Below are 20,986 nucleotides of genomic sequence, written 5' to 3'. Positions count from 1 at the left end.
AAATTGTCTCGATTATTGTTTCTCTCTGAGAGTAGGTAGAAGAAAGGGGCTGCTCGCAGCCCCAACAAAGAAGTAGTCGCTGTATTACATGTGCAAGAGACCGTGAGAGATTGGTATCCATACTTTACCGGTCTGCCTCCGCCAATGGGTTTGACCAGTCGTTTAGCCTCACTAGCTGCTCTCTTATGAATGAAAATAATAGACCACGCTGGCCTTACTATTCCCTTCCCCCACACACCCCACCCCTATAAAAAGCAGCCATAATAAGCCCAAAGAAGCAATCCAGCTGATCTTCGTAGAGTACCACGTCTCAAGTTTAGCATGGCTCCAAGCACAGCCATGGCCTCCAAGCAGATAGTGTACATGAATAACGGACAGGGGGAAACAAGCTATGCCTGCAACTCCCAAATTCAGGTATCTTTTCCTATCTTGATTAACCCGCCATTCCGTAGCCTGTAACATATGACTATTGGCTTCTCAAATTAAATTGTTTCATCACGATCAACTTCACAATATAGCTTATTATACTACTGAGGTTGAACGGAAATTCTTTGTAATTTAAGAAGCAAGGCAAAAAAGGACATTTAGCAAACAGATTAAACCAGATTTTCTGAAGAATTAGAACTCGACTGCAGGGCGGTGCGCAGAACAAGATGAAGCCCCCGATAGAAGCGGCCATCAACGAGTTGCGCAGCAGCACCACCAGCTTGCTCCCCGCACAGATGCTGATCGCGGACTTGGGCTGCTCCTCTGGCCCAAACGCGCTAGAACTGGTATCCGTTGCCGCTGAGGCCATCAACAGACACTGCGATAAGCTCCAGCAGCCACCGCCAGAATTGTGCTTGTTCCTAAACGACCTACCTGGCAATGATTTCAACATAGTGGTGAAGAGCTTGCACACGCTCCGCCAACGTAGCAGTTCTACTGTCACGACCGGCGTCATACCGGGGTCGTTCTACGAGAGGCTTTTCACTACTGGCTCCATGCATCTTTTCTGCTCGTCCAACAGCCTGCATTGGCTCTCAGAGGTATGCGTTTGGTATACTCCATGGATTGTTTTTTTTTTTGCATTAATTGTCCATTATGTAAGAAAAACATATTTTACAGGCGCCTGAAGTCCTTAGGAAGAACCAGATTCCGGCATACGACATCGATGAGAATGTTAGGCGTGAAAGGCTCCCTATAGTCATTGAAGCTTATGCCGAGCAGTTCAGGAAAGACTTTAAAAATTTCCTAAATCTTAGAGCCACGGAATTGGTCGAAGGTGGCTATATGGTTCTTTCCCTTATAGGCAGGCGTCCTAATGACTCCACCTCTGAATTCTCTGATCTTTTTGAAATCGTTGTTAAGATTCTACGTGTCATGGCCTCAGAGGTACATCTCTTTATTATTATTTTCTATCATATCATTCTATCGTTTGGTAGCAACTATTTAGACTCCTATCTTGTTTTTCGAAATTTACCTTTGTGTTGTATTGATAGGGTGTGATCGACAAGGCAAAGTTCGAATCTTTTTATGTGCCGATGTATGCACCTTCCGACCAAGAGCTGAGGGATATCATCCAAGAAGAGGGGTCCTTTTGCACCAAGGATTTGATGGTGCATGACTTAAAAATATTTGTAGACAAATCGACCATCAACGCAAGCTGGGCACTAAACCAGATCAGGGCCGTATTTGAGCCGATAATTGTGCAACACTTTGGAGACGTGATGGATGAGTTTGTGAAGACCGCGGAGCAGCGGTGGAGCCAGGAGGGAAGCTTGCAGGACGAGTTTATCAAACACCAAACAGTCACGTTTATCATGTCATTGACGAAGGCATGATGATGAGCTCTGGCGGGTTCTTTACTGCTTGTTTTCCGATGGTACACCGTATTGATGAGATTCAACCTTTACCTTCTTTCAGGCAACAACTATAGTCTATAGAAACAGGAGGCACATTGGATGCAATAGTCATTAGTCATTAGACACGTAAGGTGTACTAATGCACTAGGACAGCTTACTAATTCCTGTATTCTAAATAAGACATGAAAATGTGCTATACGCTTATGTGGCATGCCAGAGGAAAAAAGTGTCAAATGTTGCCTTAGAACTGAAAACGCCTCGCGCCCGTGTCGCCCGGGCGACACCGGGGCGATACCGCGCCGCCGCCGCCTACAGTCCCCCGCCGCCTGCTCCTCTAGCCGCTGCTGCCGCCGGCCCTTGCCGCGGTGGCGGGGGCCCAGCCCCCGAAGGTGGACTGGGGTGGTGGACGCCGGAGATCGGCGCCATGGCTGCTAGGGCGGTGGTGGCGGCTCATCTGCGTGCAGCGACCAGGGCGGCGCCCCTGGTCGGGGTGGTGGCGGAGACTCTCCTCCGGCGGCGCCTTGTCCGGCGGTGAAGATCTGGGCCAGATTGGGTGGCGTTGGGGAAAACTCCAGATCTTGATCTGGGTGATTCCCGTGCTGCCTATCCGGTCTTCTTCGCTGCATGGTTGGGCCGGTTCTGGTCGGGGTCGACCCTGCTTGGTCGTCGCCGTTCTCTTTGCTGCCTCTTGGCCGCTGGTAGAGTGCGGCGTCCGCGGCGGAGCAGGTTGCCGGCGGGCGGCGGCGAGGGGGCCTGCCGTTCTGCCTAATAAAGGTGGCAGTCCTAGGGTTTCTCTCGCGCCAAGTGAAGATCGTTCGGAAGCTTCTTCCCACCTAGCTTGCTGGATTGTCGTGTTCCGGAAGGTCCTGCCGGCGAAATTCATTGTGCGATCAATCCCTGAAGATTGCTTGATTGGGTGTTTTCGGTCGAGCGCACCCATGTTTTATCTGACCGTTTGGTTTCAGAGGGAGCGCTTCGAAGCTCTGCTGGCTGTTAATATCATGGAGCTTGTTTTCTTTCCATGGTGCTGGCGGAGAAGGTCATGAAAGTCAAGATTGGTGGAAGAGCACTGGTGGTCGGATCTTGGTGGTGAGATGGATCTGGCTTGGTGTTCCGGGCTTCACAGCAGCGGTATGAAAGTGGGGGCGACAACACATATGAAGTTTAGAGTCCTACCTTTCAGGGTGAAAACCCAAGATCTGGCCTTAACTGGTTGTGCCTGGCAATGACCTTGTTGGAGGCATTGTTTTGAGAGCGGGGACTACCTTCAGGTGAAAACCTAAGATCTTTGATCGGGCGACGATAGTGTTAGAGCGCTGTTCCCTTCTTGAAGGCGTCGGTTTTGGAGAGTCTGTATTTCAGGTGTTGTCTTGGCGGTGGATGTATTGCTGTTGTTAGGCCCGAGATACTGTAGCGGGACTTTTGTTTCTTAGTTTTCTTTTCTTTTTTTGGCTGTGTGCATCCGTAGTGCCATTAGGGTGGTTCGTTGTTGCAGAGGCTAGGTGTAATTGGTATCTTTTGATATTAATATATTCCCTTTATCGAAAAATACGCTTATGTTTTCCTTCCAAATGATACAAATTCAGTTAAATTAAGACACAGAACATCTCGAGTTATGTACTGAAGATATCCACATGCTTGCTCTCCTTTCTTTGAATTTCTCCAGATTCAAGAAAGTGGGTTAAGTTATGTGTTGTGCTTACAACATGTGACGAGCGGTTAAGCTTCAAAGCATGCAGTTGATGGTCAAACTTTCAAACCACTTTTGGTCTAACCCTCTGCCAGTCATAGAAAGTATGATTTACCAACAGTTGCAAAAAAATCAAGAAAATATTCGGTAAACATGTAATATTCAGCAAACGAGAAACAAATTAAACTCGAGTTTCATTTCTGATAACTCACAAGTTACGAATCAAAACAGTGTTGTAGAACGATAGAGAGAGATATGCGGAATACGATGGATGTTGTATTGAGCCTCTCGGGCGAGTATATATAGGGATACAAGTCGGGAGCCAAGAAGGCTATCCTAGAGATAAGGTAGGAGATGATTACAAATCATATACTACCAAATACACATATACCAAATATATCTCTAACACTCCCCCGCAGTCGTAGCGGTAGTGACGTGAACAATGGAATCATCTCGGACGGTCAGACTGGAGAGAAACCGAAGGTATGAACCAACGGGAGGACACTCCCCCGCAGTCGTAGTGGGAGCGTCGTGGACGATGTCGCGTCGCGGATGCTTGAACTGTAGAGGAAGCCGAGGTTCTCGTGCGAGGTGGTAGCCCTTGTGCCGATGTCGAGGTAACCGAGAGCGTGGGTGATGCAACCTTGGTCGGGGTAGCCGCACGAAGGGATGCCGTGGTCGATGTCGTGGTCGGGTGCCGGTGTCGAGGTATTCGCACATGAAGCTGCAATCGCATAGTGCGCGAGGAGAGTGACGGAGACGCGTCGAGGCAGTCGTGGAGATGGTCGATGCCGAAGTCGACGCAGTCTGAGCCGTCGAGGACGAGGTGCTGCCCTAGTTTTGCCAGAACTAGGCGCACGTCGGGGACGAAGGCATACTCTGGTTTTGCCAGAACCGAGTACGCAAAGACGAAGTTGATGAAGGCAAGGCGCCGATCCGAGCTTGCCAGGCCCGGGGACGCGTCGGGGACGAAGGCACTTACCGGTGTTGCCAGTACCGGGCGTGCAGGGGCAGGGAATAGTACAATGTGCGCGCCATGTCGGAGTAGACTAGCAGAGGAGGTCTCGACGACGGGTATCAGAGTATAGGAGCAGGTGGCGTAGTCAGGGAAGAGGCGAGGACGCTGGCGGCAAAGCTGTAGTGTACGAAGATGTAGAATGTGACTAACCCAGCGGTGACCCGGGGTGGTCATGCTGGACGCCTAGACGGGCGTTGCGGTGGTCGGCGAGCCCAGCGCGATCGGGAGTGGTTGGCAAGCCCAGCGGCGACATGGGGTGGAGGCGCGGCGGCGGTACACGAAGTAGGCAAGGAAGAACCCGGCGGCGTGATGAAGACCATGCGCGGACGGAGGCGACCCGCGGCGAATGGGCGGCACTGTGGTGGCCTCGGACGTCGGTGCGCCGGGGACGGCGAAGGTGACCGCGTGCGGCGACGCCACGGCACGAGGGGGCGGCGTAGCTGCAGGGCGCGAGTCGATGCAGCGGCGGGAGGCCACCAGTGATGTACACGCCTTGGAAGACGTATCGGAGGCCAGTGGCGTGGACCAAAGGCGGCGGCGCTGCGGCCCGAAGGGCGACGCAGCGGCAGCCCGTAGCTCGATCGGTGGTAGGCGTGTGCTCGGGGACGTGCTTGGCAGAGACGTGCGCGCGGTCGGTTGATCATACCGATGGCGGCGTTGCATGCGCCATGGCATGGACGGCGGCGCAGATCGAAATCGATGCGCTGTTTGTCGGTGTTGTCCCGGGCGATTGCGGCGAAGACGGACCGGCGATGGAGACCGTGCAGACGTAGGCAGCCGGTTGCGACGAAGAAGGCGTCCCATGTGCGCCGCGTGCAGCCGTGCCGCACGGTTGTTGGAGGCGGGCCGGCCGAGGCGGTGACGACACGGGCGAGCCGGCCGCGGCAGCCTACCAAGGCAGGCGCTGCAGCCAGCCAGCGAGTCGACCGCAGTGGCCGGCGTAGGGCGGATGATGGAGGAGAGCTGGTGCGAAGTCGACGTCGAGGTTGGAGTAGAGGCGCGTGATGACGGCGGCGGTGGGCCGATCTATGATCGGCAAAACCAAAAAAGAAAACGCTGGTCGAGCGATCGGCGCGCAAAAAGAAAACCAATCTACGGATTGGAAAAAAAATACTCGAGGGCAGCGGATCAACAGATCGGCGGACGAACCGCCATACGGGTTGCGTGGCCCCCGGAGTAGATCATGGAGATCGACCTCCCCAGGGGCGGCGCGGCGCGGAAGCTTTGGCGGCGGCTAGGTTAGGATCGGCGCCTCTCTGATACCATGCAGAAGGATAGAGAGATATGCGGAATATGATGGATGTTTCATTGAGCCTCTCGGACGAGTATATATAGCGGTACAAGTCTTGGGAGCCAAGAAGGCTATCTTAGAGATAAGGTAGGAGATGATTACAACGAAATTGCATGGGTGAACCTGGGAGCAAGCGCACCCTATATGAAAAAAAATATAATAATTCAGAAAAAGGTCAAAAAAATTCAAATGTTTTTGGGAATCAAAGATGATCATGTATTGTACTCGTATACGAAAGATTCACCATGGAATAACTTCTCTTGTTTCCTGGGTGAAAAAAACAGACTTGAAGATCCTATATTAAAGTACTATTCACGCTATATTCGTCATAGATTTGTTATTTTTTTGCCTGAAGTCAATGTGAAACATTTTTTGGCCAAACAAATTTATACGAGTACAATACTTGATTATCTTTGATTCCCAAAAGGATTCGAATTTTTTTGACTTTATTTGAAATTACTATATTTTTTAGAGTATATAGGGTGCGCCTGCACCCGAGAGCCAAAAGTCCGGGTCAATGATTACAAATCATATACTACCAAATATATCTCTAACAAGTGTAAATAAGATAATGTCATGAGAGCATTTTTCCAAACTGTTACAAAATGTCCTAACATGCAATTCCCAGAACTCTTATTATTTGTGTACTCTGGAAATCTGGCTATACCTGTCTTTGCGTAGAAAGCCATATAAATGGCAATGGGGTAGAGTTTAATCAAGTATGCAACACTACATAGAGTAGGTGCAATTATAACTGCAGCTCAAAGTATCGAAGCGAGATAATGACGTTACAATTAGAGTAGGTGCTCGTTTCTGAAAAAAAAAAATAGCATTTACCACAGAGTGGTATCGAAGCGAGATAATGACGTTACAATTAGAGTAGGTGCTCGTTTCTGAAAAAAAAAATAGCATTTACCACAGAGTGGTACCACAAATTTCGGCACTTGTGCCAAAAAGAAGGCACATACCTACACACAGCTTTAGTCGTGCATGTGCGGTTCGCACAACGTAGCTACACAGTTAAAAACGTTAAAAAAAACTAATTTTGGCACTTAAGCTAATCTTGCATGCAAAACCAAAAGCTAAGGTGAATCGTAAATGACATAGGTATGCCTAACATGTATGCCGAATAAAGTACCCTGGATCTATGAGAAAGTATAAAGTTCTTTGGGTTATGAAAGTAGAGTTGTAATAGGAAACTTGTATTAATATAGGAAAGGCCCCAGACGGCTCGAACAGTTTGTAACGACACGGAAAGCCTCGGCTTCGCCTCGTAAGCAACGCGAATGACGAAGGTAAATGAGTCCAACCCGATCTCGACGATTTTGCTCCTCACCTTCCCGCCAGTTTGCATGCATATATGACGATTTGGAGGAGTTGACGGAGATAACTTTCGGGAGCTTCCGCTTCCTCATCGGGAAAGAAGGATCGCATCGTCTCGCGACACGGATTTCTTCGGGACCGTTGGCGGTCAAGCCCGATTTCTCTAGATCGTCAACATCATCCGTCGAGTCAGGCGACGAGGAAGTTTCGCCGCCACGCTTCACCAAGCCCGCAGACGGCGGGGCACTCGCCGATCTGTTCGGTGACATCACTTTTGGGTCGTTCACAGAAACCGATCTAGATAGCGACTCGGAAAGCTCTACCAACTTTGACTTCACCAACATCAACAACGCTACTGCTAGTAGGGAGGTCTTCGCCGATCTATACGATGGTGTCACCGACCCCGAGGCTAATGAAAACACAACTGCAACATATCACCAGATCTGTGTAATCACGGGACCAGGCAATGAAGAGGATCAAGAGTCCGAGGCTTTCGACGAATTGGGCAACCCCTACGTTGATCCCGCGGATCTCAAGCGAGGAACGGGAAATAAATACATTGGAACTGAGCCGCGAGAAAAAGTACAGCTGTCACAGGAAGTATGGGATAGAGCTGTGAGAGCCATGAACGACACATAGCCGATGACTACACAAGCTTCGCTGCAAGCGCTACAAGCATATTAAAATCGCTATTCCAGACGTGAGTTAGAAAAAATGTAGCGGAAACTTGACGAAAGAAAAGCTGCAGCGGATGCATCCAATGAGTGCAGGGCCAACCTAAGTCGACACTCGAGGACCTCAGGAGATAGTCACAGGAACACCCGCGCAAGAGCAAGATCTCGGTTGGCAGGTATACCCGAAGGAGAACGGGAGAACCTGATTTAAAACCTTGACATGTCCTTCATGTCAATAGACACGAGAGGGCACATTATCCCGAAAACACCAGAGACAAGATATATGGCGACACACACATTCCTAATGGTGTCTAGGCCACCTCAAGGAGATCCTAGATCATCACTATACCAGATGGCTATGGCAGGAGTCGGTGTTATGGGTGCAACGAAAGCAGGAAGCTAAATAGCACCACAACCCGAAAGTGCTCCACGTCGGAACAGCCCAAGGAAAAATAGTCCCCGACGCACTGTGGCAGCAACGCGAGATGCTCCAAGAGAAGGCGATACAAGGAACACAGTAGCTCAAGCTCGAGTCGACAGAGCACGTGAGGAGAGAAGTCGAGAAAGCAGAACACGTGAACATCGGCATACACCAGAAGATAGTGATGAGGACTTGTGCGGACTCTGTTGCTTTACCTGAAGGGTTCGCAAGACTTGAGTTCCCACTAGCTTCAAGTTACCGGACAACTATAAAAAGTTCGATGGGTTGCAAGATCCATAGGATTGGTTAGTCGATTATCTGGAGACAGTAAAGTTGATGGGTGGAACAAGAGCAACAGCTATGCAAAGCATTCAGGTCCACCTCAGTGGAGGCGCAAGATCCTAGATGAAGAAGCTGCTGGAGGGATCCATAGATAGATGGGAAACTTTCGAAGACTTGTTCGTGAGAAATTTCTAGTCCACTTGCAAAAAACCAGCATCAATAGATCAGCTAAGGACTTGCAAGCAGAAGTCGGATGAATCGATGAGAACATACATCCAGCGGTGGAGTATCATCAAAAATTCGGCTGGGCACGTGTCTGATGAAAGAGCAATCAACACATTTGTTGCAGGGATATGAAGGAGAGGCCTAATCGAAGAGTTGGAAAGATCCAACCCAAGAACAATTGCAGAACTCATGGAAATAGCAAATCGGTGGGCCGATGGGGAAGATGTTGTTCATAATAAATGACAGAGGTCGCCCGAAGAAGATCGCAATAGAAACCACAACCAGAACAGGGGATGTTTTCGCAACTTTGCGGAATATGACGGTCCCGACCAAATAGCGGCTAGCTTCCGAGGAAACAGTGGAGGAAATCACCGTGATGACTATCACAGGAGCAATGATCAATGAAGTGACCATAGAGATGTACCGAGTTCCAGCAGACAAAACAATCGGCCGAGGTTTCCAAGGCCATACAATGTGTCACCAGAAGATTTGCTTAATGGGTTGTGTCAGATGCATTTTTACATCGACAATGATGGAAGGAGATAGTCAGGTCACCTCCAGAAGGACTGCCGAACTTTTCAAGCTCTGCGAACATGCGGAGCAGTAAAGAGAGGATATGTGCAAGGACCTAGGAGTGAAGTACATGTACCTCTTCCACCACCACCCAAAATTACTAGTACTGCAAACCAGCATCAGTTGCTAATTGCGGGGCCTCCAGATGTCAATAAAGATTTCACACCTACAAGAGGAGCAGTGTCAATGATACAGAAGGGCAGACCTTCTAATAGGTCATAGAAGCTAATTTCTCGACAGGTGTACATGGCAGTAGCGGCACCTCCACCAACTACTGAGTACCTCAATTGGTCGGGACAGCCAATAGGATTCACTATAGAGGACCACGCACCTCAAGTTCCACGACCAGGACATTCAGTGATGATACTACCAACGGTTATCGAGAGATATGATGTCTCCCGCTTATTCATAGATGGAGGAAGCAGTCTAAATCTCATATACGCGGATACATTGCGGAAGATGAACATCTCGCTGGCTAACTTGGCACCAATGGACACGCATTTTCACGATATCGAACCCGAAAAACCAAATTATCCTTTGGGCAAGATCGCACTTGACGTGCAGTTTGGAACAAGAGAAAATTTCAGAAAGGAGAAGCTGGAGTTTGAAGTCGTTGACTGGCCGTCGCAATGTCACGCCCTCTTGGGACGACCTGCATATGCTAGGTTTATGGCTGCGCCGCATTACACATATCTGTTATGGAGGATCCCCGGACCTAAGGGTCCAATAACAGTCAAAAGAAGTTTTGCCCTAGCGGATAAGTCCGACAAGGACTTTCACAAGCTTTCCGAAACATTCGAAATGCAAGGTGAATACGAGGCGTCCAAGCTTACCACCAACTACGACGTGTTACCAGACAGAGGTAGATCCTTGCAGGAGCAAGCTTTCGACACCTCCAAGGATTTCAAGGAAGTGCAGATCCACCCGACAGAACCTAAAAAGATGACATCCATCGCGACCAACTTGGATAGCGCATAGGAAAGCACGCTCGTCGAGTTCCTACGTGAGCGCTGGGAAATCTTCGCATGGTGCCCAGCTGACATGCCAGGAGTACCTAGGGAACTTGCTGAGCACCCTCTTAATCTAGATCCAAGAGCCAGACCAATTCAACAATCTTTGCGGCGTTTCTCTGAGCCGAACCGCAAAGCTATGTTATCTGAGATCCGTCGACTCAAAGAAGCAGGTTTTATCAAAGAACTACACACTGAGGCCACATGGGTCGCTAACCCAGTGCTGGTCCCGAAAAAAAAACACTGAAGTCCTTCGCATGTGCGTCGATTTCACGTGTCTAAATAAACATTGTCCAAAGGATCACTTCCCCTCCCTAGGATTGATCAAATTATCGACTCCACGATAGGTTGCGAACATCTTTCCTTCCTGGACGTGTATTCTGGTTACAATTAGATCCATCTAAAAGAAGACGATGAAGTCAAAACAGCTTTCATAACCCCGTATGGCGTATTTTACTAGAGGACAATGCCTTTCGGGTTAAAAAAAACACAGGAGGTATCAAAGGTTGATGCAGAAGTATCTCGCCACGCAAATCGGCAAAAATATCCAAGTATACATTGATGACGTAGTTATCGCAACAAAGCAAAAGGGAACTTTTGACAACCTTGATAAGTTCCATCTCAAGCTGAACCCGACAAAATGTTCCTTTGTCGTTCCTACGGGAGAACTCCTCGGATACTTGGTGTCGACTAGAGGAATCGAGGCTAATCCAGAGACAATACAAGCTATCTTGACGATGCGAAAACCAACCAAGCTTCAAGAGATACAACAACTAACTGGATGAGTCGTAGCTTTGAGAAAATTCATCGTAAGGTTGGGAGAAAAAGCGATGCCATTTTATGCGCTCATCAAGCAAGGACAAAGGTTCGAGTGGAACGAGGAAGCAGACAAAGCCTTTGAGCATCTGAAGCGTACAATTTCGACACCACCGGTATTGGTGGCACCACGAGAAAAAGAACCTTTGTTGTTATACATTGTGGCCACACCTCAAGTGGTCAGTACGGTCCTCGTGGTAGAGCAAGAAGAAGAGGAAAAAATCCATCGAGTCCAGCGACTAGTATATTTCCTTAGGGAAGTCTTATCACCGTCCAATCAGCGCTACCCGCATTATTAGAAGTTGGCGTATGGATTCTTAATGTCAACAAGAAAGCTAAGACACTATTTTTCGGCATATCTGATAATAGTGGTAAATGAGACGCCTCTCTCGAACATCTTGAACAATCCAGAAGCTACAGGATGTGTCTCCCTTTGGGGAATCGAACTTTCCCCTCGAGACATCACATACGAAAAAAGAAAAGCAATCAAGCCACAAATTTTGCCGGACTTTGTTGCAGAGTGGATGGAACTCCAAAAACAGGACCTCCAGATTTGTCGAGTACCTGGCATATGAACTTCGACGGGTCCAAGAGATTAGAAGGAGTTGGAGCAGGTGTAGTACTTGTGTTACTGCAAGGCGACAAGATGAAGTATATATTACAGATGACCTTCCCCAACGCATCAAACAATGAAGCAGAATATGAAGCTCTTATTCATGGGATGAAGATTGCAAAAGCATGTGGCGCTACTCACCTCAAAATTTTTGGTGACTCTCAGTTGTATGCACAACAGGTGATGAACAAGTGTGATGCAGTTAATGACAACATGATAGCACACAAAGAGGTATATAATGAACTCGAGAAAACCTTTGACGGCTGCGAAGTACATCATGTGAGCAGACTCAGTAATGACGAAGCCGACGTTTTGGCAAACATCGGATCACAATGTTTGCCCATACCACTTGGAGTTTTCTGGGAGGAAATGAGCGAGAGATCAACCAAGTCAAAGAAAACGACAGCACCGAAGTAGACGAAGAAAAAGTACAAACCCAAGAAAGACTCAGGGGCTCCCGCAGCCCCAGAACCACATATTTCGGATGGAGAGGAAGAGCTAGAGGAAGTCATGATGATACAAATCCATTGGATGCAAGTATACTTGGCATATATCACAAAGAAAGAAATATATGAAGATCCAGTAGAAGCACGAAGAGTTAATCGGCGATCTAAGGCGTTCACGCTGATCAAGGGAGAACTATACAAGCGAAGTATATTGGGCATGCTGTAGAGATGTGTTACACCCTAAGAAGGACGAGTCATATTGAAGGACATACACGAAGGGATATGTGGCCATCACACAAGTAGTCGAGCAATCACAGCCAAAGCTTTTCGAGCTGGATTTTACTGGTTATCAGCCATAGAGGACGCGAAGAAAATCAAGTGCACTTGTGAAGCTTGCCAAAGATTCACGTCTAAACCTCATTCTCTAGAAGCATAATTAATGCCAATACCTTCGACGTGGCCTTTTGCACAATGGGGACTAGATATGGTGGGAAAATTACACAAGTCTTGACCATGAGGACACGTATATTTGCTTGTAGCAGTCGCAGATTCACCAAGTGGATTGAAGTGATACCAGTAATTTCGGCAGATGCAACATCAGCAGTAAAATTCATCAAAGGGATAGTTTATCGGTTCGGTGTCCTTAACAGCATAGTCACGGATAATGGCAGCAACTTCACCTCCCGAGAATTTAAGGATTATTGTGAAGGTGTAGGCATCAAGCTGCAGTTTGCGTCTGTCGCACATCCGCAATCCAATGGCCAAGTCGAAAAAGTACATCATGTGAGTGACATGCAGTTAACGTCCTGCGAAGTACGGCAACGGCATCAAGAAACGCCTGCTGGCACCACTCGAGAAAGCGAGACACGCTTGGCTCTATGAGTTACCCTTATGAATAGCTCGCAAGTTTTGAAACGCACTCTTTTCCTTTCAGGGCACCGAGTGGGACTGAAAGGTCTTTAATGAGGTGGGTTGGCGACGCTACAATATACACTACTAGAAAAAGGCCTAGCCGTAAGATCACTAGCAGTGGCGCACCCGTCTAGTGGTGCTCCACTGCTATATAGCACCGGCGCACCAAAAACAGGTGCTCCATTGCTATGAAAATACTAGTGGCCCACCATAACAACCATGCACCATTGCTATATTTTTTTATGATTCATCCCCACCCCAGACTTAACAGTGGCGCACCTAATATAGGTGCGCCACTGATACGTCCAAAACGTATCTACTTTCCCGAACACTTTTGCTATTGTTTTGCCTCTAATTTGTGTATTTTGGATGCAACTAACACGGACTAACGCTGTTTTCAGCAGAACTGTTCTGGTGTCTCGTTTTTGTACAGAAATCCAACTTTCAGGAAAAACCTCGGGATTTTGACGGAAGGCCCTATTTTCCCAGAATACCGACGGAGCAGAAGGACAAATCAAGTGGAGGCCCGAGGGCCCCACACCATAAGGCGGCGCGGCCTAGGGGGGGCCTGCGCGGCCCTATGGTGTGGCCCCCTCGGCCGGCCTCCGACGCCCTCCTTCGGACTATTTATCGGCCTCGACCTAAAAACGCACGGGGAGAAGTCGAAGTTGCAAGAAACCCTCCAGAACGCCGCCACATCACGAAACTCCGTCTCGAGAGCCAGAAGTCTCCGTTCTGGCACTCCGCCGGGACGGGGAATTGGAGGAGATCATCGCCATCATCACCGCCAACGCCTCTCCATCAACCAGCCATGTTTCCCCCATCCATGTGTGAGTAATTCCCCCGCTGTAGGCCGAAGGGGATGGTAGGGATTGGATGAGATTGGTCATGTAATAGCATAAGATTGTTAGGGCATGGTGCCTAGTATCCGTAGATGTTACTTTTATGATATTGTTGCAACTTGTTATGCTTAATGCTTGTCACTAGGGCCCGAGTGCCATGATCTCAGATCTGAACATGTTATTGTTTCATCATGATATTCATTGTTTATGGTCTTACCCGCAAGTTGTATACACATGTCGCCGTCCGGAACCAATGGCCCCGAAGTGACGAAATTGGGACAACCGGAGGGGATGGTAGTGACGTGAGGATCACATGTGTTCACGGAGTGTTAATGCTTTGCTCCGGTACTCTATTAAAAGGAGTACCTTAATATCCAAGTAGTTTCCCTAGAGGCCCGGCTGCCACCGGCTGGTAGGACAAAAGATGTTGTGCAAGTTTCTCATTGCGAGCACGTACGACTATAATTGGAACACATGCCTATTGATTGATTAGTACTTGGATACCATTTTATTATTATCCGCAAATGCCCCGCTATGATTGTTACATGAGTTTCTCTCATCCATGCAACGCCCGTTATCCGTCCCCGTGCCTACAGTATTTTAATCCTCGCTGTTTACTAAAATCGCTACTCGCTGTCTTTGTTACTCTGTCGTCGTTATTTTACTACCGCTACTGCTATAAAACTCGTTACTACCGATAAACTCTTGCGAGCAAGTCTGTTTCTAGGTGCAGCTGAATTGACAACTCCGCTGTTAAGGCTTTCAAGTATTCTTTGTCTCCCCTTGTGTCGAATCAATAAATTGGGTTTTACTTCCCGCGAAGATCGTTGCGATCCCCTATACTTGTGGGCCATCAAGACTATTTTCTGGCGCCGTTGCCGGGGAGCATAGCTTTATTTGGAAGTTCACTTGGATTGATATTGTTTGCTGCAAATTCTCCATCATGGGTAAACCTCGCGATACTAAGGTCGCCATATTACCATCCACTACAAGAAAAGGTACAACTCCGAGTACCTCTCGCTGCTCTTGATTCACCATCCGTGATAAGTAAACTTGTTTCACCACCACAAGCTTCAAATGCCGGTACTTCTGCTGAATCTGAAAATTCCTCTTATAATATTGATGATGCTTCGCTGTGCTTGATGCTAGTGGTTCATTGGGAACTTTTCTAGATGCTACAATTGCTAGGTCTAGACAAATTGAAAATACCGAAACTCCCGATGTTACTACACCCGTTAATTCACCCGAACTTGAATACTCTAGTGATGATCTTGATGAAAATTATGTGGAACTTGATGATGATTTTATTGAAATGCAATGCTACTACCGATGCAAGAAAAATTAAAAAGTTGCTTGCGTAACATGCTCGTTAGATATAAACTCGTCTCCCGATCCTAAATTTGCCACATCTCCTATAAACATTAAGGATAAAGATTATGATTTTTCTCTTGATGTATCTCATATAGCTATTGTTGAGAAAACACCCTTTTGTGGTACTGAAAAAGAAAGTGTTGTTGAACACATGATTGAGTTATCTACTCGAGTAGCTTGTTTTCTCGATGATGTTAAGAAGCGTACTTACTTTGTTGCTAAAATCTTTCCATTCTCATTAAAGGATGACACTAAAACTTGGTATAATAGTTTGCCACCTAGTTCTATTAAAAGTCCAAAAGAATTGCTTGATGTTTTCTTCCGTAAATACTTTCCCGCTAGTGCTCAACATGTTGCTTTGCAGAGAATTTATAATTTTGATCGTGGAGATGGAGAGAAATTGCCTGAGGCTTGGGCGAGATTTTGCTCTCTTATTAGAGCTCGGCCTGACCATGATTTGGAAAAGCATGATTTACATGATATATTTTATAGTGGACTAACCATTGAGTCTAGGGCATACCTGGATAGTTGTCCTGGTTGTGTTTTCAGGAAAAGAACTCCGGACGAAGCTGAAGAATTATTGGCTAAAATAGGCCGGAATCATGATGATTGGACTACGCCTGAACCAACTCCAACGCCAATATTGAAGAAGAGGGGTTTAATTAAATTTAATGATGAAGATATGAGGGAAGCCAAGAAGTCTCTCAAGGAGAAAGGTATTAAATCTGAAGATGTGAAGAATCTTCCTCCCATAGAAGATATATGTGAGATAATTCCCCCTTCATCCATGATTGAGGTAAATTCCCTTCGGCGCTTTACTAGGGAAGATATTCCGTATTCAAAACCTCCTGCGCAATGCTTAGATGAGTTTGATAATTATATTGTTAAGCAAGAAATTTTTAATATGAGAGTAGAGAATCATCTAATGGAAAATTCTCAAGCTATTAGTGAATTGCATGATATTGTGGAGAGAACCTCCAATGATGTTAAGATGCTTGTTAAACAATTTCATATGGTTCAAACTCAAATTGATCAACTCACTAAAGTGCAAAATGACTTGCTAGGAAATAATTCTAAAGAAAAACATGCTTATAAAGTAACAACTAGAGGTGGTGTCTCTACCTAGGATCCTCTATATCCTGAAGGGCATCCCAAAAGAGTTGAACAAGATTCCCAACGAACTAAAACTAGTGCTCCTTCTAAGAAAAAGAAGAAGAAACATAAAAATGTTGTAGAATCCTCTGAACCTGTTAATGATCCTAATAGTATTTCTATTCCGATGCTGAAACTGAAAGTGGTAATGAACATGATAAAGATAATAATAAGAATGATACTCCTGATAAAGAAGAGGTTGAAGAAGAACCCGAAAAGCATGCTAAAAATAAAAAGTATACTAAAGAAGATTTTATTGCTGAGAAACATGGTAATGAAAGAGAACCTTGGGTGCAAAAGCAAATGCCTTTTCCTGCTAAGAAACTAAAATCAAAGGAAGAAGAACACTATAATAAATTTTGTGATTGGATGAAACCTTTATTCTTGCAAATCCCTTTGCTGATGCTATTAAATTGCCTCCTTATTCAAAGTATATGAAAGATATTGTTACTAACAAAAGGAAAATCCCCAATGAGGAGATTTCCACTATGCTTGCTAATTACTCTTTCAATGGCAAAGTTCCAAAGAAGTTGGGCGACCCGGTATACCTACTATTCCTTGTTCTATTAAGAATAACTATGTTAAAACTGCTCTATGTGACTTGGGCGCCGGTGTTAGTGTTATGCCTTTTTCTCTGTATAAGAGACTTTACTTAGATAAGTTGATACCTACTGATATATCTTTGCAAATGGCTGATAAATCTACTGCTATTCCTGTTGGTATATGTGAGGATGTTCCTGTTCAAGTTACTAATAACTGCTTGATATTAACTGATTTTGTTGTGTTGGAAATGCCTCGAAGATGATAATATGTCTATTATTCTTGGGAGACCTTTTCTTAACACCGCAGGGGCTGTTATTGATTGCAATAAAGGAAAGGTTACTTTCAATGTTGATGATAAGGAACACACCGTCTATTTCCCCAAGAGGATTGAAAAAGCGTGCGGAGTTAATACTATTTCTAATGTGAGAACTATCAAAGTGGAAACTATCGATTGTCCTATATATGAGCCTAAAGAAGAATATCAAACTCTTGTGATTGGATCCATATCAATACAATTCAAGGTAACATGATTGATTTGAGGTTTATTTCTTCATATGCTATGTAAAATTTATTTGGTGGCAAGACTTGATCAACCTTGTTAACAAATACTTTTTATGTGCATAGAGGAGGTTAAACAACATCTCTTTCTTCCTCCACTTGCTCTAGTTGCTGTAGCACCTTTATTTTTCAAAGTTCCTTAGTTAATTGGAGATTTCAAAATTTTCCTGGCCAGTAATAATAAACTTAATACCCAGAAATGTGCATTTTTCAAAGTTTTCAAAAATTCACGAAAATTACACCGTTGGTCCTATTTTTCGACGAGGCACCTGGGAGTACCAGAGGATGACCTGTGGGGCACCACAGGGTGACACACCACAGGTCGGCGCGGCCGAGGAGGGGGGCGCGCCACCCTGTGGTGTGGGCCCCTCCTTGCCCCACTTCCTCATCTCTTTCTCCCAGCATCTTCTCTCTCCCAAAAAAACTCGAACCAACTTTCTCTCACTTGCGTTTTTGCTCAAGAGCTCAGGATTTTTCGATCTCTTTGCTCAGCCCAGATTTCTGTCTGAAATTTGGCACATTTGCTCTCCGGTATGTGACTCCTTTGATTATCCAAATACAATTTTGTTTGGTTGAGTATATATTGAATATTTTGCTGCTGTAGGTAACATGTTTAGTGAGCTTGCATGCTTGTTCTAAGTGGTAGAAACTAGTTTTAATGCATGTTTAATACTCTAGCAAGTTCCTATGGTAGTTTCCCTCAATTATATGTCACCAAATCAAGTTTTATATTGTTTGTTAAAAATTTCAGAAAATGGAAGGGAGTAGGCACCAACTTAACCAACAAGAGTTGGAGGTGCCACAGGTCATGAGAGTTCACCGAGAAGAAGGAGTATATCCCACTTACTATCCGTGTGCGGATTTCATGAGAAGTGCAGGGATCTTGCAGGACGTTCAAAGTTTAATCTCTCGTGCAGGATTGGATGATTTTGTTGATGGGGAACCATGCCAATATGTAAAACTGACTATGTCGGTAGTGCAGGATTTTAAATTCAATTGGTCACAATCTAATCCCATGGTTCAGTACAAAATTTATAATAAAACTGTCAACTTGCCATTCAGTGATTTTTGTGCAGCAATCAGAGTGCCGCAATGGGGATCATGCGAGAAGATAAAGGGATCGCCGCAAGAGTTCTTGGACCTCTTCAAGATGATTTGTCATGGAAGAAGCTTCTCAGAGGATGATGAATAACATTTTACAAGAAATCTTGGACAAGGACTAAGAAAGTTGAAAAATTAGTAGGATTGCCTGCACCTTCTCTGTTTAACCTTGATTCCAGGGAGGATTGGTCAGTCACGGAAAGTGCGGTTAATGCATACATAGAGGGAGGAAGCCATCGTGCACGAGATAACACAGATGAGGTCGAGGAACACCTCGACCCGTTGTCAGATGCAGCAAGCTCTTCGCATCAACACATTGGGCATGAGGAACCTCCACGCTTTTCTTCTGCATCGGTACCTTATTATGACTACTCCATGTATGATCCACCGGCGTGGAACCCAGACCCTCGATGGGATTGAACTCTACTTAGGCCAAAAGCCTAAGCCTGGGGGGAGGTATACCAGCATCACTCATTCTTTGCATATCATGATTGCTGGATACTTGTATATACTTGTTTAGTCTCTTTGAGTGATTTTCTAATGAGAGGGAGATGATATTTGGGGAAGTGCTGCCTGAAAACAGATTCTGGACTGTTACTAGAAAAATTTGTGCGCACATCCAGAACGTTATTTTGAGCTGCCAATTTTTGTGCAGGTTCCCCAGGTTGTTATCTAACTTTCATTAGTTGAACACTTTTCGAGCTGAGCAACGTAAGATTTTTGTAAAAATCGATTTCGTACTCGCTGTCAGGTTTTGGCAGATTTCTGCCATCTCGCTTTTCTGTGTTTCTTTTAGTTTGCTATTTCTTGTTTTCACTTTGTTTCTTTCCCAAAACACAAAAAGACTAAAAATATTTCTGTTGTTTCTCTTCACCATTTGTTTATCTTGGTTTCTTGCATTTGTTTCGCTTTAATTGTTATTTCTAGTTTGCTATAAGTAAACCCAAAAAGATTTTGTTCTGTTTGCTTGTTTCCTTTTGTTCTTGTTCTCAAAATCGAAAACACCAAAAATATTTGCTGTTCTTCTTTGGTTTGTAAAGTTCATCATGAGTTCAATGGTCTTCGGTGGCTGGAGCGTGTTTTTCATTTCATATTATCCAAGCTACACAAGTGAAAAGGCAATAATGACGATCTACGACAATCTGATTGTGGTGAGAGGCTGGTATGAACTCTATTTGTTTTCATTTTTGTACATATACTCATCCATGTGAGCATGCTTAGTTGGTTCATGTGAGGTATATGTTATTTAAGAAAGTCTAGTAGTTCATGATCTCTCATGATTAGCTCCAATTTATTAATATGAGTAGCATGTCATGGATGTTTGCTTGTATTGTTTTATTCATAAGTAAGTATGGCATTGTGGTATCCTCCTCTGAATAATTCATTTATATCGACTTGGCACATGCTCACGCATGCATATGACTGAACAAAAGTCAATTAAGCCTCAATGATTTACATTGCTTCAGAGTTCTTGTATCACTTTTATGCCTCGGTTAATTTATTTTGCCGCAAGCATGATTATGACGATTCACTGCTCTCTTGATTTTTTGCTCCCTAGTCTTTTGCTAGCCTTCACTTGTACTGAGCGGGAACGCTGCTCGTGCCTCCAAACACATGAAAACCAAGTTATTCCAGAGTGTCCACCATAAATACCTATGCATGGCATTTCAAACCATTCCAAGTAAATTCTCATGCGCTACCTTTAAAAACCTTCAAAATGCTTCTAAATTTGTGTTAATGTTTCATAGCTCATGAGGAAGTATGTGGTGTTTAGCTTTCAACCTTGTCATTTACTTTTGACGGACTCTCATATGGACTAGTGGCACATCCGCTTATCCAATAATTTTGCAAAAAGAGCTGGCAATGGGATTCCCGAGTCCCGAATTAATTAACCTAAATAGACACTCCTCCATGGTTTGTGATTGTTGGACGGCACCCGAAGGATTCGGTTAGCCATGGCTTGTGTAAGCAAAGGTTGGGGGGAGTGTCATCATCATAATAAAACTAAACTAAAAAGGCACTCCTTCATGGTATGTGATTGTTGGCGGGCACCCGAGGATTCGGTTAGCCATGGTTTGTGTAAGAAAGGTTGGAAGGAGTGCCACATAAAAATGCAAATAATTCATGGGAGCCGCTCTTGAAAGTCCGGTTGGCGAGGTAGTTGGTGTACCCATTACCATTCGTTGACAACAACAAACACCTCTCAAAATAATTTTACTCCTGCTTTACAAATGAAAAGCTCTAGCGCATGTTAATCCCTGCTTCCCTCTGCGAAGGGTCA

At 45.5% G+C, this 20,986-nt stretch overlaps 1 protein-coding gene across 1 annotated transcript; it reads left to right on the top strand.

Annotated features, from left to right (window-relative positions):
- The first annotated feature begins 294 nt into the window (after window positions 1-294).
- LOC124683522 (inactive anthranilate O-methyltransferase 1-like) lies at window positions 295-2,048 on the top strand. Its single transcript, XM_047218022.1, has 4 exons — window positions 295-414; window positions 636-1,028; window positions 1,108-1,374; window positions 1,482-2,048. Exons 1-4 carry the CDS (start codon window positions 322-324, stop codon window positions 1,821-1,823), a joined length of 1,095 nt encoding a protein of 364 aa, XP_047073978.1. The 5' UTR covers window positions 295-321; the 3' UTR covers window positions 1,824-2,048.
- The last annotated feature ends 18,938 nt before the right edge of the window (window positions 2,049-20,986 follow it).

The sequence above is a fragment of the Lolium rigidum genome, chromosome 1 (assembly GCF_022539505.1).
Source record: "Lolium rigidum isolate FL_2022 chromosome 1, APGP_CSIRO_Lrig_0.1, whole genome shotgun sequence".
NCBI lineage: Eukaryota > Viridiplantae > Streptophyta > Magnoliopsida > Poales > Poaceae > Lolium > Lolium rigidum.
The sequence above is the reverse complement of the archived record's forward strand: the minus strand, read 5'-3'. Positions and strand labels throughout refer to the sequence as shown.

What these genes read in the sequence shown, in the direction of transcription:
- LOC124683522 (XM_047218022.1), top strand. Translation starts at nt 322, where the DNA reads ATGGCTCCAAGCACAGCCATGGCCTCCAAGCAGATAGTGTACATGAAT. An exon ending in CCTGCAACTCCCAAATTCAG is followed by an intron (nt 415 to 635) that starts GTATCTTTTCCT and finishes ACTCGACTGCAG; the next exon opens with GGCGGTGCGCAGAACAAGAT. An exon ending in GCCTGCATTGGCTCTCAGAG is followed by an intron (nt 1,029 to 1,107) that starts GTATGCGTTTGG and finishes CATATTTTACAG; the next exon opens with GCGCCTGAAGTCCTTAGGAA.